This window comes from Lepus europaeus, chromosome 1 (genome assembly GCF_033115175.1).
Source record: "Lepus europaeus isolate LE1 chromosome 1, mLepTim1.pri, whole genome shotgun sequence".
Taxonomy (NCBI): Eukaryota; Metazoa; Chordata; class Mammalia; order Lagomorpha; family Leporidae; genus Lepus; species Lepus europaeus.
In genome coordinates this window covers 133,994,977-134,021,114 of record NC_084827.1, presented here as the reverse complement: position 1 = coordinate 134,021,114, position 26,138 = coordinate 133,994,977, and the positions used below count along the sequence as shown (strand labels likewise).

Below are 26,138 nucleotides of genomic sequence, written 5' to 3'. Positions count from 1 at the left end.
CAAGCCCTTGGGCCCTTGCACCAGTGTGGGAGACCCAGAAGAAGCTCCTGGCTCCTGGCTTCAGATCGGCCCAGCTCTGGCTGTTGTGGCTATTGGGAAGTGAACCAGCGGATGGAAGATCTTTCTCGCTCTGTCTGTAACGCTGCCTCTCAACTAAAATCTTTAAAAACAAAAAAATTAGAATCTTTAAAAGATGGGTAGCACATAATCAGAAGGATCACATGCCAGGATGTAAAATCTGTAAAATCACCACACATTGTTCTAATGCTTAATCTTACTTTGTCACACACCAGCAACCGTCTGCAGACATCACCAGCCCAAAGCCATGCCTTGAGTAGCACCAGTCTTCCGTCCACTGGTTCACTCCCCAAATGGCTGCAACAGCTGGGGCTGGGCCAAACTGAAGCCAGGATCTAGGAATTCCATCTGGGGCTCCCACATGGCTGGCAGGGGTCCAAGTACCTGGGCCATCTTCTCCTGCTTTCCCATGCACATTAGTAAGGAGCTTGTCAGAAGTGGAGCAGCTGGGACTTGAACCAGTCCTCACTGACATCACAGATAGCAGCTTAACCCACCATGCTACAACACTGGCCCATAATTTTATCTTTTAACTCATTATCTTTGGCCACTTAATGTTTACAGTGCATGTTGTACCTGAACACTTTATCACTTACTAGGTATAGATAAAAATATTTATCATGGCACTGTAGTTTAGGAGAATGAAATATGATCATAGTTTTAAATAGCAACAAAATACAAAGAGCTGGGCCCTGAATGGAGAAATAGCATTCTCCCCAGCCGCAGCTGTTTGCCAGGCAACATAATGGCAGTATTTATGACAAGTGCATTATGTGTCAGGTATCTCATTCAGGATCAAAACCAACTCGGACAGCAGGAATTGTAGATCTCAGTTTTAGAGAGGTTATATGTATTTGTGAGTTCTCAGTGGCGGAGCTGGACTCGAATCCACACGGTGTGATCCCAAGCCCGTACTCCTAACCCTGGCTATATAAGGCCTCTGGGTCGCCATCTAAGATCCAGGGTCATCCTGGAGCCCCAGTGGGGCAGGTGGTCCTGGATGCACTGCGTGAGAGTCAGGCACCCACCTGGACTTGTTCCCCATCCTAGACATCGTTTCCAGTTCTTTCCTTCCTGTTAGCCACAGCTTGTCCTGCCATAGATTACTTTCCGGCTTGAGAAGCCACTGCCCTGTCCCTTCTCTTTCCCTCCTTTACTCTGCCAGCATCTACTCTGCCAGCATTTACATCTGCAGATGCCAGCTTCTCTGCCAGCTGCCCACTGGCTGGAATCCTTCGGCCAGGCATTCTTGAAGCCGCTGTGGCTCGGAAACCACTTTTTTCTTCGCTACAGGCAGCTGTATCAGAAGCATGCTGTCATCGCCATAGCCTAACGCAATCTTAGGGTCCAACCTCTTGCGCTATCGATGAGGAAAGAGGCCCAGAGAGTTCCCAGAGGGGATCGCTCCCTCTGTACCCGGGCTGTCCATTCCGGTAGCCATGAACCCACAGGTGGCTTCTTGAAATCACAAAGCTGCGTCCTCAGACAGCACCGGTCACGCCAAGTGCTTGACCACCACCTGAGGCTCATGGCTGCCACACTCTGCAGGGAACACCCCACCTTCCCAGTGAGTTCTGGGCCACAGCCTTGAAAAGCCCAGCCACGTGTCTGCTGCCTTCCCAGAGTCCCCTCTCCCCCACCCCCCAACTCCGGGTTTTCTCTACAGAGCTGTCAAACCATCCGACTCACCTCTAATGTGAAGTATCTGATGTTCTCACAGTTAACAGAGCATCTGGAGTTGGAAGGTGCTGGGTATCTGGGAATATTTAGAAGTTCTCAGTGGACACAGGCCCACACAGGCGCCTCAGACACGTATGGTGATGGTTCAGGCCAGCGCTGCTTTATGGCCTGCTCTACCACAGCGGAAGCAGGGGGGCCTCCTGGGGTCAGGGACAGTGCTAAGAGGACCAGGGCTTTGGCATCCCAAGGATCTGTGGTTGAATCCTGCCTCTGACCTTGACTCCCTGAGACTGTCAGCTTCAAAATCTTATTGAGAACGGGATGGTGACGTGTACCACCATCTTTGTAAGGATAGGATCATCTCATCAGCACGCAGTAAGCACGTGACAGCCATGCATGTGATATGATCTGCCAGTCCTGGGCAGTTTCTCACCAACTGTTGGCATCCTGTGGCCCCAGGCAAGACTTGAAGCCAGGAAGCAGTGACTTCCTAGAGTTTTAGACTTTTCATGAGGCTTCCTGCCTACTGGAGGATGGCTATCTGATAAATTACGGATACTTTAATAATTAGCAACAGACTTCCAGGTCCACAAAGTTGGCACTCTGGGCGATTGACAGTCACAGGGTATATCCAGGGGTCTCAAGAGGGGCTGGAACATTCTCAAAATTTAATTTGAATTCACTTTAATGTTTTTTTTTTAAAGATTATTTATTTGAGAGGCAGAGTTAGAGAGAGAGATGGAGACACAAAGAGAGATCTTCCATCCACTGGTTCACTCCCCAGATGGCCACAACAGCCGGAGCTTGGCCGATCTGAAGTTAGGAACCAGGAGCTTCCTCTGGGTCTCCCACACCAGTGCAGGGTCCCAAGCACTTGGGCCATCTTCCACTGCTTTCCTGGGCCATTAGCATGGATCTGAATCAGAAGAGAAGCAGCTGGAACTCAAACCGGCGCCCATATGGGATGCTGGTGTCACAGGCAGATGCTCACTTAGCCTACTACACCACAGCGTAGCATAAACCCCTATGTTAATGTTTTTAAAAGCAGCATATGGTATTGTCTGGACAGGAAAAAAAGTCACAAAGTTCACAAACTCAGAAAGGTGTCAGCCTGGAAGGCTGGGAGTTCCTGCATTCCTGGCTCCGCTCTGGCACTCGGGGTTTCATAAGAAAGGCAGGCTTCTAGTCTCTTTCATTATAGAGTAAAGGACTTTTATTTATTTGGTCACATCTTAATCATTTAAGAAATATTTAAAAATGGTACTTTTATTTCAACATGTCAACTGTGCATTTCCAAAACAGCAGGCTTTTCAAAGGAATAAATCAGAACTGTAAACACAAGATACAATGTAAGCGTATGACTTCCGGAAGTCAGGTTCACAAATCCACATACTGTACATTCACAGGTGAGGGTCAGCGTGTCACCCATTCCTTTGTTTCCATAATTACACAAGCATAATAAATATATCTGATTTCAAAGGTCACTTAAAATGAGTCATGATAATTTACAGTACAGTACGTTTCAGTTCAAGTGCAAAAATAACTATTTGCTTAATTCTGTTTCTTTCATCTACTTCTTAAGCTGTGGTTTGTGGTGAAGCGAGACATCCTGATGGAGGGTGTCTTCTCCCAGGTACAGCCTTGGACAGAACCAGGGTGTCATGGAGAAGCCCTCCCTCGACTCAGATCCTGTGTGACCAGGGTCCTAGGGTAAAGGGAGGGGCCCTTCCCCGGCTCCTGTTCTTTGCTTCCTGCCCTGCGCTCGTCCACAGCTAGTCTACACACATGCATGGTCTCCATTCAGCTAAAGCCACAGTGCACTTCCGTAGCGCTTCCCCAGGCTTCCTGTCTACCCCAGCTTTCAGTTTTAGCAGCAAGCTGTCTTCACGGCGCACCCAGCATCGTTCTCACTGTACTTGTAACCGGCACAGCTGCATTCCTGTATCTGAACTGTCCAGTGTCTGACTGTGTCTTCTTGGCAAAGACCATGCTGAGATTTCTGGAAAGTACTTCCTGCTCCTAACGTCCCTTCCTGTCTTCCTGTAGACCACCTCATCAAAAACCAAACCAAACGGACCCATCCTAGCATTTTTAAAAACTGTATCCCTCCCCCAGGCACTTAAACCTTACACTGTGAATTCTAAATAGTACTGCTTCATTAAAGGAACCCTTGGGAATTCAGCCATTTGTTTTGCCCCATCAACTAATTAGCGCCCAGATCACTATAAATAGCAAATAGTGACAGAGCTATTTACAGCATCAGCACGTGTAGCAAACCCTTGCCTGTCAAGCCACAGGATACTGAGTGGGTTGGTGTTGTTTTGTTTTGTTTGTTTTAAATACTCCCTCATTTCTGGCCATTTCACAGCCCATTTAAAACAAAAGGCATTATAAAGCTCAGCTAAGCTTGCAGTAGTCAGTAACAGCTTCTGCTGCTCAGAATGGACTTTTCAATATATACCAGACACATAGAAAAATACATTTGCTAGAGATACGCAGTCTCTGATGAAACTTGCAGCTGCTTTTTTTTTCTCAAACAAAAGCATATGTTTTTATGTAACTTTTATCTGGTTATTTTTAAAATGTCTTATACTTTTTTTTTAAGTGGTTCTCTTTAAGAAAAACACAATGACAGATGCATACTGTTTTTTCCCAGCTCACATTAAGAACCGAATCAGTAAATAATCAGAAGAGGGAAATTCTATGAGCATCGCCCCTGCCCCACGCGCGTCCCCCCATGGTGTGGCTGCTGGCTTCCACTCTCAGGGACGTGGGGAGGGGCGCACACCCAGCCAAAGAACTGCAGCCCTTAGACACCGCAGGCCCCCGTGCCCCTGTGGGCCAGAGGAGTCTGCCCTTCCTGCCAGTACGTGGCCCGGGCTTCGGCGTTAAGGAGTTTAGTGGATGTGGAAGCGTCTGCCGCGGGAGGCGTGTGCTGGGCTGGGGGCCTGGCCCCGGAGCCCCGTTCCATGCAGGGTGCGGGGAGGAGCAGGGCCCTCACGGTCCCCCCGGGGCAGGCTGAGCCTGCGGCTCCTTGCCCTCCACCGTACGCAGGTCCACACTGGGGAGAGCAGGGCTGGTCTGTGTCTGAGCTGCTGCTGCGTCAGGCGGAGGCTGGTTTCTAGCTGGGTCAGCGGGAGTCTCCCTTGGGGCTGGCTGGGCTCCGCTCGCTGGAGAGTTTTCCCGATTCTCACTGGTCCCCTGGATGGAAATAAGCACGAGATACCCCACCGTCAGTGACCGCCAAGAAATCCACTCCTTCGTATGTTTTCAAATAAGACACAGGACACGGGGGGGAGATCGTCCTGAAGGGCCCACTCCAGGGACCAGGTAGTGGAGGAATAAGGACAGAACGTCTTACCTTTCATCTCCTTTCCTATGTGCAACTGCCAGAGCCGCATGGAAAACACAAACACTATAAGCAGGCGTATCTTGTGGATAAAGGAACATTATCACTAAAATGCCGCTCGCTCCTGATTAAACAACTGACATCAGCAAATATGTACCGAGCACCCCCAGCCAGGCGGCCACTCGCCAAGGCCACAGCTTGAGCCAAGAGCCAGAAGATACTGCGTCCACAGTAAGGAAGCGAGGGGCTTTGCAGCCTTGGGGACCCAGCCAGGAAAGCAGGGGCTGTAATTAGGAGCCCTAATGTGTGTCTGGGATTCCAGAACATAGACTGGAAGTTAACTGACACAGAACACCCGTAAAAAGGCAATGTCAACAGGCCCTCACTCGCTGCACTCCCCATAAAATGCCACGTCGGCTTTGCAGGGCAGGAAAGGTGTCTTTTAAACACATGGGGTTTCCTCCATCGCTTTCAACAGCTGAGCATCCCCTTCCACCCCCCCTCCCCCCCAAAAAAATAAAAGTTACTAGATTCTAAAATGTAAACAAAACAAAAATCTTGGTCTGGTGTCTTGTTCGTGAGAATACATCAAACCCGCCTGGTTTTCCTGATTTTACTGTATGAGAAAAAGCAGTATCATGCCATGCTGGCCTGACAGGTGAGGCTGAGGAGGTGCCAAGAGGGAGAGAGGGAGAAACCCCATGGCTCAGGCCGCAGGCGCCATCCTCTCCCCCCACCCCTTGGTCCCCACCAAAGGAACTGATGCCTCTGCCTGCACCCACTCGGAGGCCTGGCTCCAACTTCATTTTCTTGACAGATAAATAGGATCATGAAGGAACTGGCACACATGATTACCGGTGACGAATGAGATTGGGTTCCACTAATTAAGATTCTGTGTTAATTTACAAAGTCAAATAAAACCTAATGAAAGGGAAATTACCCAAATAACTTGATTTTTCGGTCCTTTCCCCTTTTTCCCCTTATCCTTTGAAGCTGTTCTAAATATAGATTTGACCATGACTCATGAACTAAAAGGGAGTGATTAATATAGAAAGGGGGAAGTGGATTTGTTACTTGGCCGCACTGTTCTTGTCTTCCAGGCTACAGCTTTAGTTATGTGGCGCCGTTTTATGGGGCCATTCCTCTAGGGCCGTGGTGGGGAATGTCTGAAATCATCTGGTCCCAGGGCTACGGCAGGTGGGACACAAAATCCAATAAATCTACAGCAGGCTAATTTTCAAGTTAATAATTGTGCATGGCCCACAGATGATGTTAAAACTATCCAAATGGCCCTTGGCAGAAAAAACGTTCCCCACCCCTGCTCTAGGGACAAGAAAAATCACACCTTTTGGTTTTTAGGTGAGGCCTCCTGCAAAGGCATCCTTCTGCTGAGTCAGGTGCCCTATCAGGTGCATACAGCGGCCCAACAAGCAGCTATGCTGGCCACGTTATTTATAATGCCCCCACTAACATTTTTAGAATCAGAGATTGATAAACAACGGTCCCCAAAGGCAAGAAGCATACTTTGTCGCTGTAACCAGTATCCACCAACAGTGAAATTTCAAAGAAACAGACAAGCTCAGCGTGGACTTGGGTGTTTTCTTTCTTTCAGGCAGAACTGTCTCCTCGGGGAGCCTCCCTGATCTCCATAAGGTGCAGACTCTTCCCCCTGTGGGAAATACACACCTCTGTACTACCACTACCGTTATGGCAAAGTACCACTACCGTATGGCAAAGTACTGAGCTCATTTTTTTTTTTTTTTTTGGTGTGTGCCTATTTCCCCGATGGGCTTTCAGTAACTCTTGTTGAAGGAAAAATGGATAATTAAAACAAATGAGCCCACACAGTAGGTCTTCACTGACAGGTAACAGCGCCGGCCTGGCACAGGGACTTCACCTGCAATGGCTGTATCTCAGATGCCCGGCTGTCTCTTGTGAGTTGCATCATTTCTTTGATCTGGTAGAGCGCGTAGACAAAGGTCACCCAGGGAGAAGAGCTGACCCCCCAGGCTGGTTTGTTCACATCCTCCTGTTCTTCCTGGTGCTTGGTTTTCTTGGGCGGAAGTCTGGGCTCCAGGCGCGGCACGACATCTTCCGTCTGTTGTTGTACCAGGTCGATGGTTGCTATGGGAACAGGACTGGAGGGAACAGGAATCCTCTCTGCCAACATGGTCTTGTCTGGAAAGGAAATAATGTTTAAGGAATTTTTTGGAATTTCCTAGCTATATAAACAAAGGTTTAAAAATGTAAAATAAATAAACCAACCAGCCTATAAGCCAATTCTAGCATGCTTGGCAACAGTAATAAACAGCTGTTTACCAGAGTCCTTTACCTGATCCAAGTATTGAGTAAACAAATGGGATGTATACCTTCCAAGGTCTCTTATAACACTTAACAGACATTAACTTATATTTACTTAAGCAATCTACTTTTCACTGAGCTTGCAAAGAACATCTGTGCAGCCAAGGTTATGGTGAGTGTGGCCTTAAGCCCATTTATAGGATTGCAAGTTTAAAGACAAGCATCAAAACAGGAGAAGCCACATAGTGGCTATTTCTCATTAGTCTTTTGGAGAAGGTGTAAACGGAAGCTGTATAAGAGACATGATCCAATTAAGATGATCAAAGGATATTAGTGAGAAAAGCCAGTCTTGGTCTTTCCTTCTGAGTAACTTGTTGGGGTTAAAATCTGGTCTCTGGGATCTTTGCAACAAGCAAGTTTTTCCCATAACAGAAGCATCTAGGGCTAGTAGTCCTCAAAGGATAGGAAAGCCAAAGACAGCGAGCCCTGTGCTGGGACAGGCTGAGCACAAATACGTTCATCCTACTGGCTGACCTTTTGCATTAAACAGTTGCTTCAACCTGTTCTCATCAACATGTTGTATTTGACATAACCTCATTCATTCATGAGAGAGGTAGAGAAAGAGAGTCCTCAACTACTGGTTCACTCCCCAAATGCCTGAAGCTGGGAGCCAGGAACTTGGTGCAGGTCTCCCCTGTGGGTGGATGGAACCCAATTACTTGAACCAATACCTCAAGTACTGCAAGGGTCTGCGTTAGCAGGAAGCTGGAGTGAGGAGCCAGAGCCAGGTTTCAAATCCAGGTACTCTCATGTGCAACACAGGCGTCTTAACCAGCATCTTTGCCATTAGGCTAAACTTTATAATCCCCCTAACCAAAGAGCCAAGAAAGCCCCTCTTTGGATGACAATTTTATTTTTTATTTTTTTAAAAAGCATTTTCTTTTTTTTCCTAGGACTTTTTTTAAAGATGTATTTTTCTGAGTCAGAGTTACACAGAGAGAGAAGGAGAGGCAGAGAGAGAGAAGTCATCCATCTGCTGGTTTACTCCCCAGTTGGCTGCAGTGGCCAGAGCTGCACTGATCCAAAGCCAGGAGCCAGGAGCTTCTTCCAGGCCTCTCGCACTGGTGCAGGGGCCCAAGGACTTGGGCCATCCTCTACTGCTTTCCCGGGCCACAGCAGAGAGCTGGATCAGAAGTGGGGCAGCTGGGACTTGAACTGGCACTGCACTACACCACAGGACCAGCCCCTGGATGACAATTTTAAATAAAGGCCATGCCTGGTTCAGGGAAAACTTCCAATTTTAGGGTTAGACTTGTTTGTTAAAAATGAAGGTAAAGATGCAGAGATTCATAGCACTCCCTACTCCTTGTAGTAATTTTACTGTGAGAGGCATGCATGTGGTGCAGTGGTTTAAGACACTATTTGGGACACCCGCATCTCACATTGGAGTGCCTGAGCCTGAGTCTCGGCTCTGCTTCCCGTTCCAGCTTCCTGCTAACGCACAGCCCGAAAGGCAGCAGTGAATGGCTGAAGCATTGGGACCCTGCTGCCCACAGGGGAGACTCACATTGAATTTTCAGCTCCTGGGCATTTTGGGTAGTGAGAAATCTCCCTCTCTCTCTCCTCCTCTCTGTCTCCCCTGACATCTGCCTCTCAAAAATTTTTTTAAAAAAGTTTTAAAAATGCTGTGTAGCATTCTAAGTATGTAACTTAAATTTGAAATCCTTTTAGAGTATCAGAGAAATTTAAAAATATAGTACCTTGTATCATAAAGCAAAAACAATAACAAGAAGACCTCAGCTATTTAAAATACTCAATACTTTTCAGTACAGTCGGTGACTTCTCTGCACTGAGGAGTGAGAAAGGGCAGCAGGTGGGCCTGTTGTGCCCTGGTGCCAGCCCTGAGTTTCTGAGGGGCGTGTGTGGAGCTCTTGTGGCTTGAACATCAGAGCCATCGGGAAGGAGGGGGCTGATTACCTTCTTCCTCAGCGGGCACTGCCAGCCACTGGATCAGGGCAAAGAGCAGGAGGATCACCAGGCAGGCCATGCCGATGCCTCGGAAGGTTGCCGCAGCCCCTGGGGAGACAAACGGAGCACTCTACAGAGGGGTTCCAGGGAATGCCCGGAGCCCTCATCCCAAACCGCCAGTGTTCTAAAGCCAGGGAAGCCCAGCGTGGAGTGGCCAGGGAAACACGGCTGGCCACTAGCCCTCGACAACAGGCAAAACACGCGGGGCCGGGCAGGCGTCAGGGGTTCCCGGTGCTGCTGTCAGATGTCATCGATCTGCTATAGAACAACCGCATTCATAAAGGACTGTCTCTGTGTGCCTTCTCACCCGAACACCCCGTTCAGCGGTGTGCTCCTCTTCAGAAGATCAGTTACCCTGTGACTAACCAACGGCCCTATTCACCTGTAGCTGGAACAGCAGGGCTCCCATCTCTTACAGATTCGCGTGTCCCTGGGTGCACCTTACACAGGTGACGGGGCCATCAAGACCCCTGCAGCAGGACAATCGCATCAGCACCCCCGCACCTCTGTCCCCAGTGAGGGAGATCTGACAAAGCAGACAGATTGTGCTACCACGGACGTCGTGACGTGACCAAAGCCAGCTCGCACTCAGATCTTCTTGGTTCAAAGTCTCCGATGGAACAACAACAATGAACTTTCATTCCTTTGACACCGTTATCAGCAGGCTTAGGGGACTTCACTTCAAACCGAAAGCACCTGTGCTCATTCCCTGCCTCACTCGGCTGAGGTTATCTGTGCAGGCCCTTGCTAAGCTGTCAGGAATGTGCACGGCCACAGGCTGGCCTGAGTCACAGAACAGCCAAGTGCGCTGCTAACAGTTACCAGTATCCGCAGTCTGGAGAGAGCACAGCCAGACTGCAGGTGAGCGCCTGGCAATCTTCGGTAATCTGGGTGCTTACTAAAGCGCTCCTGAAACATCTGCTTTTCCTGAAAGACAAAAGAGAACGCCACTCTTACCGAAGTAGTTGACTAACACGCCTCCGATCATGGCGCCGCAGCCTCTCCCCAGGCCCAGGTGAAGGCCCTGCAGGATGCCCTGTGCAGACGTCCTCAGCTCCGGGGGCACAGCCGCGCTGAGGTAGGAGATGCATGCTGCCCAGATGGCTGCGTGCGTCACTCCTGGAGAGGAAGAGGGGTGGCTGAGAGTGACTTGTCCGGTCAGCAACTGCCTAGGTTACTCTGTTTTGAAATGAGCATTATTCATTTTTTAAAATATGCACATATGTATTTGGTGGTAAAAGATACATAACAGAACATTTACCATTTTAACTAGCTTTTTTTTTTAAGGATTTATTTATTTTGAAAGGCGGAGTTACAGAGGGAGAGGGAAAAACAGAGAGTGAGATCTTCCATCTACTGGTTCACTTCCCAAATGACCCTAACAGCCAGGCTGAGCCATGCCGAAGCCAGGAGCCAGGAGTTCCATCTGGGTCTCCTACATGTGTGCAGGGGCCCATGCACTTGGGCCATCTTGCGTTGCTTTTCCCAGGCATCAGCATAGAGCTGGATCAGAGAAGCGGAGTGGCTGTACACAAACTGGTGCCTATGTGGGATTTCAGCATTGCAGGTGGTGGCTTTACCCACTACGCCACAACAATGACCCCCATGGTCATTACTTCAATACACAGCAACTATGCATTTTCTGAAACAAAATCTTCATAAGGCACTGCTTTTTTTTTTTTTTTTTTTGACAGGCAGAGTGGACAGTGAGAGAGAGAGAGACAGAGAGAAAGGTCTTCCTTTGCCGTTGGTTCACCCTCCAATGGCCGCCACGGTAGGCGCGCTGCGGCCAGTGCACCGCGCTGATCCGATGGCAGGAGCCAGGTGCTTTTCCTGGTCTCCCATGGGGTGCAGGACCCAAGGACCTGGGCCATCCTCCACTGCACTCCGTGGCCACAGCAGAGAGCTGGCCTGGAAGAGGGGCAACCGGGACAGGATCGGTGCCCCGACCGGGACTAGAACCCGGTGTGCCGGCAGAAGGCACTGCTTTTTTAAGACACCAGCAACAAGGACAGTGACTCCTGAGAGATGGAAGCCCTTGTGGAGCCTGCTCACTGCCTGGAGGGGTCCCAGAGGAGAACCACCAAGTTGAAGACTCTAGCCCAGAGTCCACAGAGACAATGCACCCGAGTTCCAGGGAAGAACACTGGTGAGGAACAGATTCAAAGAAAAGCAATCAGCAGAGATCGGCAAAAGCACATACATGAGGGGCCGGCGTTGTGGCATAGCAGGTAAAGCCACCACCTGCAGTGCTGGCATCCCATATGGGCGCTGGTTTGAGTCCCAGCTGCTCCACTTCCAATCCAGCTCTCTGCTATGGCCTGGGAAAGCAGAGGAAGATGGCCCAGACACTTGGGCCTCTGCACCCATGTGGGAGACCCAGAAGGAGCTTCTTACTCCTGGTTTTGGATCAGCTCAGCTCCGGCCATTGCAGCCAATTGGGGAATGAACCAGTGGATGGAAGACCTCTCTCTCTCTCTGCCTCTCCTTCTCTCTCTGTGTAACTCGGACTTTCAAGTAAATAAATAAATCTTAAAAAAAAAAAACAACCCACATACATGAGGGGCCAGCACTGTGGCATAGCAGATAAAGCCTCTACCTGCAGTGTTGGCATCCCATATGAGCACAGGTTCAAGTCCCGGCTGTTCCACTTCTGATCCAGCTTCCTGCTAATGTGCCTGGGAAGATGGCCCAAGTCTTTGGTCCCTGCACCCACATGGAAAACCCAGAAAATGCTCCAGGCTCCTGGTTTCAGATCAGCCTAGGTCCAGTTGTTGTGACCATTTGAGGAGTGAACAAATGGACAGAAGACCACACACCCTCCTTTCTGCTTCTGCCTCTCTGTAACTCTGCCTTCCAAATAAATAAATAAATCTTAAAAAAAAAAAATGGGCTACATACATGAGTTACGCAAACCCAAGGAGAGAACTACCTGGAAGCAATGTTGAGGAAATGCATCCAGACGGAGAGAACTCACACTTCCTGGGACTGGCAGAATACCCCAAAGGGTCTTGTGTTAGTTTATGAAATATTTAGTCCTAGGCTAAATATAACTTTGCTCTTAACTAAGTAATCTGAAGAACAAGACCCAAAGGATCACATTATTTCCAAGTAACATAGCTGGGTCCCAGAACAAAGCTCAAGAATACGTATTGGAATACAAAAATATCCAGGTAAAACCCCAGTGTCTGGCACCCAATCAAAAATTACTAGTAATGGAAGCTGGCATCATGACACAGCTGGTTACACTGCCACTTATAGTGCCAGTATTCCATATCAGAGTGCCGGCTGGAGCCCCAGCTACTCTGCTTCTGATCCAGTGCCTGACTAATGTGCATGGAAAGCAGCAGAATATGACCTAAGTCTTGGGCCCCTGCCACCCGTGTAGGACACCAGGATGGAGTGCTTGGTTCCTGGCTTCAGCCTGGCCCAGCGCTGGCTGTTGCAGCCGTTTGGGGAGTGAACCAGTAGATGAAATATCTCTCTGCTCTGTCGCTCTGCCTTTCAAATAGATAAATCTTTTTTTTTTTTTTAATTACTAGGAATAGTCTTACTTAAGTAGACCCAAAATTAAATAAACATGGTTTTTATTGGGTACAATAGATCATGTGCCTCATGACTGAGAAACATCAAAATAATTTTTCTAGGCCTTATACATGTTTCAATCATATTTCAACTAGTTTTTTTTAATTAGAAACATGAATTAGATAACTAAGGTAGCATTCACAATTAATTTCCATAGAACTCAAAGTATTTGCTTTATCTGGATAAAGAACTGCAATACCCCAGATGATCCCAGCTTTCTCAGAATTAAATAATGCCTGAATAGAATCATAATAATGCAGACACATTAGCACACAGTGGGAATATTTTCATGTATATTACTACAAATGATGCTTTTTTTCAGGTATCTATATTTTTCATTAACACTAGGAGAAACTCAAAAAACATTCCAAGAAGTAAATTTATTCAAAATTAGATTCAACAGTAAAATCCAAATTGTTTGGAAATCACTTCTTAAATATGAATCATCAAAGACCCGAAGCCACATCAATGCTTATAGGTTAACTCTCATGACAACACCAGATCTATTGCTATGCCCATGTCCCAGCAAACAGGCAAAGAATTTACAAGCAGGCGGAGATGGGTCTGTGTGTGCACGTGACCACAACTTTATCATATATTTGTTATAATTCTAGATAAAATGCAAATCTCACAGTTATTCTCTCTCTCCCTCTCTCTTTTTAAAGATTTGTTTATTTATTTGAAAGGCAGAGTTAGAGTCAGAGCAGAGAGAGAAAAACCTTCCATCCACTGGTTCACTCCCCAAATGACCAGAGCTGGGCCAACCCGACACCAGGAGCCAGGAGCTTCTTCTGAGTCTCCCACGCCACTGCAGCGGCCCCAAGCACTTGGGCCATCTTCTGCTGCTTTCCCCAGTGCATTATCAAGGAGCTGGATCAGAAGTGGAGCAGCCAGGGCTTTAACCGAACCAGCACCCATATGGGATGCCGGCACTTCACACGGCAGCTGTAACCCACTATGCCACAGCGCTGCACACCGCCACCACCACCCCCCCACCCCCAAGATTTGTTGATCTAAGAGTCAGAGTTACAATGAGAGAGAAAGGCAGAGGCAGAGAGATCTTCCATCCACTGATTCAATGGCCGCAGTAGCCAGGGCTGAGCCCGGCCGAAGCCAAAAGCCAGGATCCAGGACCTTTATCAGGGTTTCCCATGGGTCTCCATATGGGTTCAGGGGCCCAGGTTCTTGGGACATCCTGTGCTGCTTTCCCAGATGCATTAGCAGAGAGCTAGATTGGAAATGGAACAGCTGGGAGATAAACTGTGCCCGTATGCGATGCAGGCACTGCAGGTGGCAGCCTTACTCTGGCCCCCAGTTATTCTCTTCCGTGTGATGCCTTGGGTATACCTTTCCATCAATAGGGTTACTTTTAGTTCTTTCAAAATTTAATTTTTTAAAAATTTATTTGACAAGGTAGAGTTATAGTCAGAGAGAGAGAGAGAGAGAGAAAGGTCTTCCTTCCGTTGGTTCACCCCCCAAAATGGCCACTACAGCTGGGGCTGCGCCGATCTGAAGCCAGGAGCCAGGTGCTTCCTCCCAATCTCCCATGTGGGTGCAGGGGCCCAAGGACCTGGGCCATCCTCCACTGCCCTCCTGGGCCACAGCAGAGAGCTGGACTGGAAAAGGAGCAACCAGGACTAGAACCCGGCGCCCACATGGGATGCCAGCACCACAGGCAGAGGATTAACCAAGTGAGCCACAGAGCCAGCCCCTCAAAATTTGTTTTCTAAAACTTTGAGTCTTCTAAGATAAACTTTCAGTCTTCCAGCAGGATGCCTTAGTATGCTCTGAAACTATTCTTAGGATTTATTGGCTGATATAAAGTAGCACTTAGAAAGATTCCCTACAGTTAGATTTCTAGAGTTTTCTTACTGGTTTTTTTTTTTGGAGGGGGGCAGAATAGATAACTTGGAACTACATACTTGCAGGGGTGGGGAATATACAGCCCATAGGCTGTTTAAAGCCCGCAATACCATATGGTGCAGAGGCCGGTGCTGTGGCATAGCAGGAAAAGCTGCTGCCTGCAATGCTGACATCCCATATAGGCACCGGTTCAAGTCCCAGCTGCTCCACTTCCAATCCTGCTCCTAACAGCCTGGGAAAACAGCGGAAGATGGTCCAAGTGCCTGGGCCCTTGCAACTGACATGGGAGATCCAGAAGAAGCTCCTGGCTCCTGGCTTCAGATCAGCCCAGCTCCAGCCATTGCAGCCATTTGAGTAGAACCAGTCAATGGAGGATATCTCTCTCTCTCTATCTCACCCTCTCTCCCTAACTCTGCCTTTAAAAAAAATTGTTTATTTATTTGAAAGACAGAGTTGGAGAGAGGCAGAGGCAGAAAGAGAGGTCTTCCTTCTGCTGGTTCACTCCCCAGATGGCTGCAATGGCCAAAACTGGACCCATTCCACGCCAGGACCCAGGAGCTTCTTCCAGGTCTCCCACATGGGTGCAGAGACCCAAGGGCTTGGGTCATCTTCTACTGCTTTCCCAGGCCATAGAAGAGAACTAGATTAGAATTGGAGCAGCCAGGTTTCGAAATGGTGCACTTTGGGATACCAGCACTGCAGATGGCAGCTTTACCCGTCACGCCACAGTGCCAGCTCCATAACTCATTAAAAAATGATTTGGTGCAGCCCTGCTAAGGCAACCACAGGCAGGACTAAAATGCAATAAATCTATAGCAGGCTAATTTTTAAGTTGATAATTTTGCACGGCCTGTGAATGATGACAATGCAAATATCCAAAAGGTCCTTTGCCAAAAAAAGGTTTCCCACACCTGCAAATAACCCAGGGCATCGACTGAAAAAGAACAAAGCATGCAGTAAAATAATTTTTCTCTGATACTGAAGGCACAATAATAAAAACCACTCTGCCTGAAGCTGCCAACACTTTTCAGAAGATATAGGCTTAAAATCATTTTTCTGAAATAACTTTTATCCAAATATGTCAATGAAGATCAGTTAAACCCATCTCACTTCCCAAAAAAGAAACCAGTGGCACTTGGCAATCCGCAAGAAGGGACCGTGTGGGTCACATCACCTGTGTAGGTCAGCTATGCTTGTGGAGTTCCTGTTCTTAAACGTTGATATGCAACATTCCAGTAACCACAATAATCATCCAAAATCTTGTCAATGTTTGTACTACAGTTGTGTTCTAGTGCTTTAGTGTTAAGAAAATTAAAGCAGCGCCTGGACATCTAAAAACTCACCACTATTTTCCATGTCTACAGGGTAAGATTAAGGAAACCTTGGCAACTGTGATACAGAAACCAACTTTTCTGTAAAATCTAGGGATAAAAGACATCATAAGCAAGGAAAAGAAAATACTTCCACTTTATTTACTTTTTTATTTTAAGAAAAATGTGAGGGCTGGTGCTGTGGCGCAGCGGTTTAATGCCCTGTCCTGCAGTGCTGGCATCTCATGTGGACACTGGTTCGAGACCTGGCTGTTCCACTTCCAATCCAGCTCTCTGCTATGGCCTGGGAAAGCAGTGGAAAGTCCTTGGGCCCTTGCACCCATGTGGGAGACTCGGAGGAGGCTCCTGGCTCCTGGCTTCGGATCAGCACAGCTCTGGCCGTTGTGGCCAACTGGGGAGTGAACCAGCAGAGGGTTCTCTGAATCTCTCTCTGAATCTCTTCTCTCTGTGTAACTCTGACTTTCAAATAAACAAAATAAATCTTAAGAAAAAGAAAGAAAAATTGTGAAAAAGCAGATGAAACTTTATACGATGAATTGAATAAATCTACTTAGTGGCACAAGTAAATGTATTTATATGAAAGCTACAATTTAAAGCCAATTTTCCATTTTATTGAAAAGGCAGTGAAAGAGACACAGAGAAATATGTGGGGAGAAACCTCCCATCCACCGGTTCACTCCCTAAATGCTGGCAACAACCAGGAATGGGCCCAGCCAAAGTCAGGATCCCACAACTCACTCATTCGCATGGGTGGCAGGGGCCCAAGTACTTCAGCCATCATCCGCTGCTGCCTCCCAGGAAATGCATCAGCAGGAAGCTGAATTGGAAGTGGAGTGGCAGAGATTCAAAGTAGGCGCTCCAAAAAGGGATGCTGGCATCCCATGGCAACTTTTTTTGTTTTTATTTGAAAGGCAGAGAAAGAAGAAAGAAAGAAAAGGAGACACATACACACACACACACACACACAGAGGGTTGGGGGAGAAAACAAGATCTTCCATCTGCTGATTCACTTCCCAAATGGCAACAATGGCCAGGGCTGGGCCAGGTCAAAGCCAGGAGCCCAGAGCTTTTTCCAGGTCTCCCATGTGGGTGCAGTGGTCTAAGCACTTGGGCCATCTTCTGCTGCTTTCCCAGGCACATTAGTATGGGCTTGGATCAGAAGTGAGCAGCCAGGACACAAACCAGCACCCATATTTCCCAGGGCTGGTGTCATAAGTGGAGGTTTAACCTGCTATTCCACAATACCAGCCTCCCAAGTGGCAATTTAACTGCTGCATCAAACACCAGTCCCTGGAGCCACAGACTTCTACCTTCAAGTACAAGACAATGGTGCTAGCATTGTGGTGCAATGGGTTAAGCCACCATCTGTGACACCAGCATCCCCCATGAGTGCTGGTCAAGTCCTGGCTAGTCCACTTCTGATCCAGTTCCTGCTGATGAACCTGGGAAAGTAGCAGAAGATGGCCCAAGTAACTGGGCCCCTGCCATCCATGTGAGAGACTCAGATGGAGCTCCAGGCTCCTGGCTTCAGTCTGGACCACTACCATTACATCCATTTGGGAAGTGATGTGGGTGGAAGATATCTCTCTCCCTCTTTCTCTGTAACTCTTTCAAATAAATAAAATAAATCTTTTAAAAAAGTAGGGCCCATAATTGTGGCACAGTAGATTAAGTCACTGCCTACAATACTGGTTTCCCAGCTGCTCCTATTCTGATCCAGCTCCCTGCTGCTTGAGAAAGCAGCAAATCCTTGGGCCTATATACCCATGTGGAAGCCCAGATGGAGTTCCTGACTCCTGGCTTCAGCCTGGCCAAGCCCAGCTGCTGCAGACATTTGGGAGTGAACCAGCAGATGGAAGATCACTCCCTCTTTCTTTCTTTCTCCATCTCTGTCTCCCTCCCTCTGTAACTCTGCCTTTCAAATAAATAAACCTCTAAAGAGGGAAAAAAAGATGTTACCTCCTGACTGATAATAGTAAAGACAACACATAACTGACTCTCTTTGCAAAATGTGTTAGTCCTCCCCTGGTTATTTGTCATAAAACAACTGATATATACACAACTCATATAACAGGTGCTTAATAAATACATTAACAATGAATGACTCTAATAGAAAACAGTCCACACAGCTTCTGAGTCCTTCCTACCTTTACTGGGGTCCCTCAGGACCACCCACACTATATACTGCAAAACTTTAAAAATTTAAAGATACATAACATTTGAATGCCTAGAATCGCTAGAAACAATTATGATGAACATTAATTTTTTTCAAAGGAGCACTCTACAAATAATTATGCTAAATATTTTACATATATTATTTCCTTTTTTCTTCCCAGTAATAGGTACTATTTTTTTCTGCATTTTCCCATACAGGAAACTAAGACAGTGAGAAATTAGAGTATCCTGGCCAAGGACACACAGACAAAAGGGTAGTGGAACAGGATTTGATGTCCAAGGTGTTTAATTTCAGCACCTATGTGCTTAGGTTCTACACTAAGTCCTCATAACTATTAGTAGTGTGAAGTAAATACAGCCACTTACTTTGAAATGTTTTGTTGATAATATCAAACAAGCACAACAATTACCAATCAAAAGTGAATATTTTAAAAAACTGTTTATGTTAGAGGCAAAGAGACAGACTGACACAGAGACAGCTGCCAATCATAAGTTCCCGCCCAAAAGCCAGCAACATCCAGGGCTGAGCCAGGAATGCTACCCAGGTCTCCCATGCAGATGGCAGGAACCCAATTACTTGAGCCACGACTACTGCCTCCCACGGTCTGCAACAGCAGCAAGCTGGAGTCAGGAGCTGGGAAGCGAACGCAGGCATCCCAATGAGGGACACAGGCATCTCTACTAGCATCTCAATCACTAGGCCAAACCCCTGCACCAAAATGAATATTCTTACTACCTTCTTCCTCTTCCTCCCTAAAAATCCATCATATATATTATCAAGTTTTTTATATGTCCCAAATAACTCTTCAGCAGACAGCATTCAACACTGGTATCTAGTTCTATAACATGCATTTCAACATTGCTCAATCTTGGCCCAGGAAAATGCTCCACTGCAATAAATGGAATGTATGAGGGAGGAAAAATCCTTTCTTCTCAAGTAGACAGCTGAAGTTTATAAAATGCTGCTTGGCTTGGGGCAACCACTCATCATAACAGCTGGGAGGGGTGAGAACTGACAAAGTACTGGGGAGCGAGGACTATTTTGCTTTGTTTTGTTTTTCTTGTTTCTACCACTGACATATCCTCACCTAATAAAACATAATTACCCTTTTGCACTGGCACACAGGATCAGCCGTGACAAACCTTTTCCACCGATAGACCAAAGCATACATTTCACTTAGTTCAGTGCACGTCTCAGATGCTGGGATAAAAATAGCTGCTGAAAATCAACATGGTAAAAATCAGCCAGAGCCTATCCTGCCTAAGAAAAGTCCTTCCCTGGACAGGCAGTAGAAGAGTCTCTGTTAATAAGGTAAAATTAGCTGTTGTTACAGATAAACCTTGAATGTCAGTGGCTTCCTATATTAGAATTTTCTTTCCTTGCTCACATAAAGTCTGCTACAGTTTGGATATAAACTTGGGTGTTCCCCAAAGGCCCACATGTTAAAAGCTTGGCTCCCAAAGTCAAATGCTAACAGAACCAAGAGGGTAGAAACTCGATCCAATTATGGTGTTCAGAGGCGGGGCCTTGGGAAAGGGATTAGATTGCATTAGGTTGTTGCAGGGGAGTCTCTAAGACTGAATTATGGTGGCTTTATCAGAGATGACAGACAGATACATCATCTTTTTTTACCATGTGATTGCCCATGCCACCTGGGGACTCTGCCAGCAAGAATGCCAACACCAGATACTGGACCAATGAGACCCAATCTTGGACTGAGAACCTCCAAAACCTTCAGCTAAAATAAGTCTCTTTCCTTTGTAAGCAGCCTGAGTCAGCTATTTTGTTATAGTCATGAAAAGCTCACTAATACAAAGTCCAATGGTCAGAAGACAGGAGGAGTGGGAGCTCTGCTCCAGACAGACATTCAGGGACCCAGACCACAGAGACTCTGCCAACTCCAACGCCTGGTTACCCTAGGTATCCATCTCCAGCTGACAGAGGAGGGAGGAGGGGATAGCCCAGGAGAAGTTTTATGGGCCAAGTTTAGAAATGACACATCACATTGGCCAAAATCAGTCACCTGACAGGGAGACTGGGAAATAAGAGACTGTCCATGGGGAAATGGAAACAGAGCAGAGGAGTAGCAAGCCAGGCTCTGTTAGTATTAGGGCCATCAAGAGCAATGGGTCTATGGAGAGCAGGGGCCCTATCAGCAGCAGCACAAGCCTTTTGTTTGTCACATTAAAGAGACTGCACAGAAAATGTGCAGCAATCATTGTTAAAGGTCAACAACTCCACATCTGCCGACGTGCAGCACTGCAAGAACCCCTTCCATGCATTAATTCAACAGTACTTCTTGTGCACACTCACCAGGTGCCAAATACCTTGCTGGGCTAGGAGGATGTGATGATACACAGAAAACGGCCCCAGCCACCACAGAGCTTACACTTTGGTGGATGAAAAGAGGCAGAATTTACTGGCAGGAGAACCAACACATCCAGCAATCTGCACAGGGCTTGGCACAGTATGGCAGCTGAACAAAAAGACCCTGAGCTGAAACTAGTTAGGCACAGTGTACCTGCTGGAACATGACAAAGAAAGGATGATGGATAATAGGTACCCTGCACAAGATTGGAGCAAACTTCCAAATCCCATAAATGAGTAAAAACAGAGACCAAACAGTATACCTCTTCTATAGGCTTCAGCGTACAAGTTAAAAAAGAAGTTCCTTTAAAATGAAAAAAAAAAAAAAAAAAAGTCTATGGCTGATGCTTCAACATTTTGGGGACCCTCATGAATTTTACATGCTGGCACTGCACCCAGGCATACCTCAAAGCAGGTTTGCAGAGTCTACCACCCACAACTAACTGAATTTAATGTCAAGACTTTGTAGCACTACAGTGTACATGCTCTGTGTTCTCCCAAAGCAAGCCACACAGGAGAACTGCTTTTATATCAAAGACCCTAAAAATGTCACTTCCCTGACGGTAATGTTAACAGTGTGCACAGGCTAGTCAGGTTTCTCTTAGGCCTCAGCACATAATTTATAGCTAGGCTTTCAGGCCCAATTTCTATTTAACCTCTAAGAGAACCTTTTAAATTACATTTGTCTTGGTCCTACTTTTTGTTTATTTATAATTTATTTTACTGTGTTATTGCATACTAGCTAATATTTATTGGAGGCTAATTATATAAGTGTCAGGGACTATGTAAATATTTTGCACGGACTGGCTGATTTAATATTCAAATCAACTTCTTCTGTGGTTCAAGAGTCTGAGGCTTCAAGAGCTTAAGCACTTTGCCCACTGATACAGAGTTCATTGGTAGGGGAGCTGGAATTCAAACCGGGACAGTCTCATCCAAGCTTAGGGACTTTACATTTCTACACTGTTGCATATTTTGGTAAACTACTCTAACTAATTTATAGAATTACATGGGTGTGTAAGTAAATGATTAAAACACACTGATGTCTTTCCAGATGTGCCATGAAGGACAATTTTAAGTTTTTGAGATAGAATTTCATGTATTAATCAAAACACTTAAAAATTAGAAAATATCAACTACAGTACTGGATAACAGGACTATTAGATCAATGAAACAAGGATTTAGAGTCTTTCTAGATACACACTTTTGGGGCATTCAAAAAGTAAAAGTACAACCTTTGCATTCAAGGGTTTAAACTAAGTTAGGAAATAAAACTATTTGTAAAATAACTGTGGAGCTACTATTACTAATGCTAACCTATGTAATACAATCCACAAGTCTGAGAACAATTTAGAAAACAGAGAGCTCAATGTGAGATGCAACTGCCATTAAGGGATTCTTGGACCAGAAGATATCTCAAATAAACTCTATACTTATTTAAAAAAAAAGATTTATTTATTTATTTGAAAGGGAGAGTTGCAGAGAGGCACAGAGAGAGAGAGAGAGGGAGAAGAAGAGAGAGAGAGAGAGGTATTCCATCAGCTGGTTCACTCCCCAAATGGCTACAATGCCCGGAGCTAAGCTAATCCAAAACCAGGATCCAGGAGCTTCTTCTGGGTCTCCCATGCGGATGCAGGGGCCCAGGCACTTGGGCCATCTTCTGCTGCTTTCCTAGGCACATTAGCAGAGAGCTGGATGAGAAGTGGAGCAGCTGGGACTCGAACCAACGCCTATATGGGATACCTGCACCACAGGCAGAAGCACCCACTATGCCATAGTGCTGCCCCTACACTTGATCTTAGCCAAGAGGCCAAGAAGCAATAAAATAAACTCTGATGGGAAAAATCATATCTGTTTTGAAGAAAACATTTCCTAAGAATTTTTAATAACTAGAAATATGGGATGACAAAGAGTAAAATTGTTCTATTATAATTTATAGATTACTCTGATTAAAAATGTATTAATAGCAACACCAGTGACTTCTGGATGCGTTTGTCAACTGAATGCTAAACCCAGAGCACTTGTCTACCTTGCATATCCATGTTTCTAACTACGTGGTTCAAGAGTTCAGCCAGACAGAAAATTTCCACTATGGAGGGCAACAGCCTGAAATCATGTCTAGAAAATTTCCACTGTCAGATAAGGGCTCCACAGTAATCCTCTTATGAGTTCCCCATGCTCTTCCAGAACCTACGAGGAAGTAAAACGTGGCTCTTCCATGGCTGAATAGGCATATGCGGCATAGTTCAAACAGAACTAAGCTTCTGGTGACCTTGAAAAGTCAGCTCTCACTAAAATCTTAACCCGGCTCCCACTGAGAGAGCACCTTAAACAGAAGGTGCAGACCCAGTCCTCATTTTCCCTCCTCAGGCCTGAAGCCATTAATTCAAGAAGTTCGAAAGGACTTCAGCACTTGCAACTCCTCAGCTGGCTTTGCTCTCCCCTTAAACACATTCCAATCGCAAGACTAATTTTGATCCCATGCATCTCTGAGTTCATGAAGGTTCTCAATCAATACCCACATAAAAAAGAGCAGAACACATCTGGGATTTTCACCAAATGCTGACATTCCTGACCACACACGTGAAGGGTTAAATACCTCCTGTGCAAAAGCAAAGGTGAAAATTCCCATTGGTTTGTAAAATGTGATCTTGAGAAATAATGTAAACCAATTATTGCCACCACTACCTCTGCATCCAGCAAAGCCTTTAGGCACTGAGACCCTCTGTCTCTTTTTAAATACACTGCAGATGCTTTATGGGCGGGAAACATGTCTTCTGCTTCTTTATATGCTGCTATGAGTTGCCCACTGAACAACACATTTGCTGCAAATGGCAGCTGAGCTGCTGGAAGGGTAAGGCTGTGCAAGGAACAGTGGCTACTGCATGTGAAAAAGATCATGGGAAATAAATGACTGCACAGGATCTGGTGTTGTGGCACACAGCAGGCTGGGCGCAGCCTGCAATGCCAGCATCCCATATGGGTGCCAGCAAGTCCCAGCTGCTCCACTTCTGACCCAGATTCCTGCTAATGCACCTGGAAAGGCAGCGGAAGATGGTCCAAGTCCTTGGACCCCTGAACTCATATGGGAGACCCAAAAGGAGTTCCATGTGCCTGTCTATGGCCTGGTCCAGCCCTGGCTGTTGCAGCCATTTGAGGAGTGAACCAGCAGAGGAAAGACTGATCTTTGTCTCTGTGTGTGTATGTGTCTGTGTGTGTCTCTCTCTGTGTGTGTATGTCTCCTTCTCTCCAACTCTGCCTTTCAAATAAATAAAGTATATATATATATATATATATATATATATATATATATATTTAAAAACAACTGCACAATTCCAAAATGCATCCGTGAGTCTTTTCTTAAGTCTGAAAATTGCAGATGTCTGTACAGTTTCCTTCCCACAGGTCTCAAGAAGAGCAAATCTGCTCCCTCTCTGTTACATGGGGAGCTGAGAATGACCAAATGGCCTGAGAAGGGATGCTGTGAGGATGACCAAAAGCCCCGAGAAGTCAGGCAAGCAAGGAACCCTCCACCGTTAGTCACTGGAAACCCCAAAGAGGAGGAAGGGGCAGCCAGAGACGTGGGTACAGACATCTCTGTCCCCTCCTTTGCTGCTGCTTCTCGGGAAGTTGCTAGTTCTCCTGGGGTTTTGGAGTAAGGCAAGGGGTGACAGGACGAAGAGAGCGATTTTACTTGTAGTTTTAGAAGAAGGTCTCTTTTAAAGGTTGTTGACAGAGCAGAAGCTCTGCCTGCTCCATGTGGAGACGGTCAGCGATGGGAGACGGCATCCCATGTCCCAACCCTCTCCTCCCAAGGCTGGGCCTCTGCTCTAATCAGGTAACACTTCCAGTCCATGGGCTTCGGGGATCCATCGTGACAGTGGGTTTGTCCCATGAGTAACCACTCAGTGTTTTGTCGCAATCATTTCTCCCCTTTACCGCATCTGAAGTAGAGTCTCCTTTAAGCAGAGATTTTAAAGTCATTTGGACAAGGCTTATAAAGGTAGAAGAATCCACAGCGGCAAAATGGCCCTTTGGAGTGAGGCATGTATTGCTGTGACACGGGGTATTTCCCTGCGGGGATGACTGACTGCTCTCTGTGGGGCAGGTGCGTGTGTCACAAAGGCAAGGGATTCTGTTTTGGTTGCACAGCCAGGCTCCTCGGCACGCACTCCTGCAGCTCCAGAGACTGGTGCCAGAATCTGTGTGGGCCCAAAAGGCTGTGTGCTGACAGATACATTCCCCCTTCTTCACCTGCTTCAGATCAGTAGCTCGGTTTCTGGTGGCCCAAGGCAGGAGAAAAAGCAACAGTGGTGTGAACCACAGCCTGCCAGCAGAGGCTGAGTTCCTGATTCCGTCCAGCTCCCTGAACCCAGGGATCCTGCTCCCCGCGATGCATCCAGGCGCGCGGCGGCTGGGGCTGAGAAATCCACTGGGCCCTCGGCACCACGCCATTCCCTGAGGACGCCTTTCTCTGTCCACATCCGGCTTCGGACACGGCCTTCTCTGCCGGAATGCCCGCTGTCTACAGGCCACCTGGAGGTGCCTGCTCACTCTCCCCGCCAGTTCACGGTCTGTTTAGGGAATTTTCCACTAAAATCTGCATCCTCCCACTCCCTGCTTCACAAAGCTAGTGATTTCCTCCACCGAGCTCCCTGTGCTTCGATCCCATCGAACACAATGTGCAGTTATTACACTCCTGGCTTCCAGAACAAACGGGGAGACCTTGGGGCCTCAGTGAATTTCTTTCTTTTTTTTTTAAACTATATTCCAAGCACCCAAAATGCCATGCTACCTGGCTGTTAGTAGCCATTTAATGCATCATTGATAAACTAACAGGAAAAAAGAGTTTTAAAATTCACAACAGCATTTGTTTCTCCCTTATATAAAATCCTTCTGTTCTGTTCACCATTTCATGAATGTCCTCCTTCCTTGAGTCACATACGCCACGTATCCTTTTCCATCTAATTTATATTAAAAGATGAAAAGGCATGTACATCTGCTATTACACTATTCTTTCTTTTCTGTAGGCATAACATTTTTTAGTATAGAGTCAACGTACAAATAAACAAAACAATTAAGTCAGGTAAGGACAGAACAGGAACCAGTGGTGAGAAATTCTAAGAACTGTTTGTGTTCAGCACAGTTCTTTCTTGTGGTTCCCACTTAGTGCTTTGCTGTTTTCAAATGACACAAGCTGGGATGCGTTCCTCACCCCAAGACCCTTCCAGATGCTACTTATTATTATAAGGCCAATTTCCCATTTTCTACACATTTGAAAAAAAATCTCCTCCCACTATTTACACCATTGCATTAGACCTGAGAAGAGCTCCGTTAGAGTATGGCTCTCTTTAAATGATATGGAATGTGGACACACATT

At 46.6% G+C, this 26,138-nt stretch overlaps 1 protein-coding gene across 2 annotated transcripts in view; it reads right to left on the bottom strand.

The window, feature by feature from the left end:
* Nucleotides 1–2,914: 2,914 nt before the first annotated feature.
* MFSD6 (major facilitator superfamily domain containing 6) overlaps nt 2,915–26,138 on the bottom strand; it is a 90,673-nt gene continuing 67,449 nt past the window's right edge. For both annotated transcript variants that reach the window (XM_062189263.1, XM_062189272.1), the window contains exons 4-7: nt 10,394–10,555; nt 9,386–9,484; nt 7,005–7,285; nt 2,915–4,959 (exon numbers count right to left, since the gene is read on the bottom strand). In XM_062189263.1, the coding sequence (XP_062045247.1) occupies nt 4,756–4,959; nt 7,005–7,285; nt 9,386–9,484; nt 10,394–10,555 (746 nt within the window). In that variant the 3' untranslated portion in view covers nt 2,915–4,755. The remainder of the gene's footprint in view (nt 4,960–7,004; nt 7,286–9,385; nt 9,485–10,393; nt 10,556–26,138) is intronic.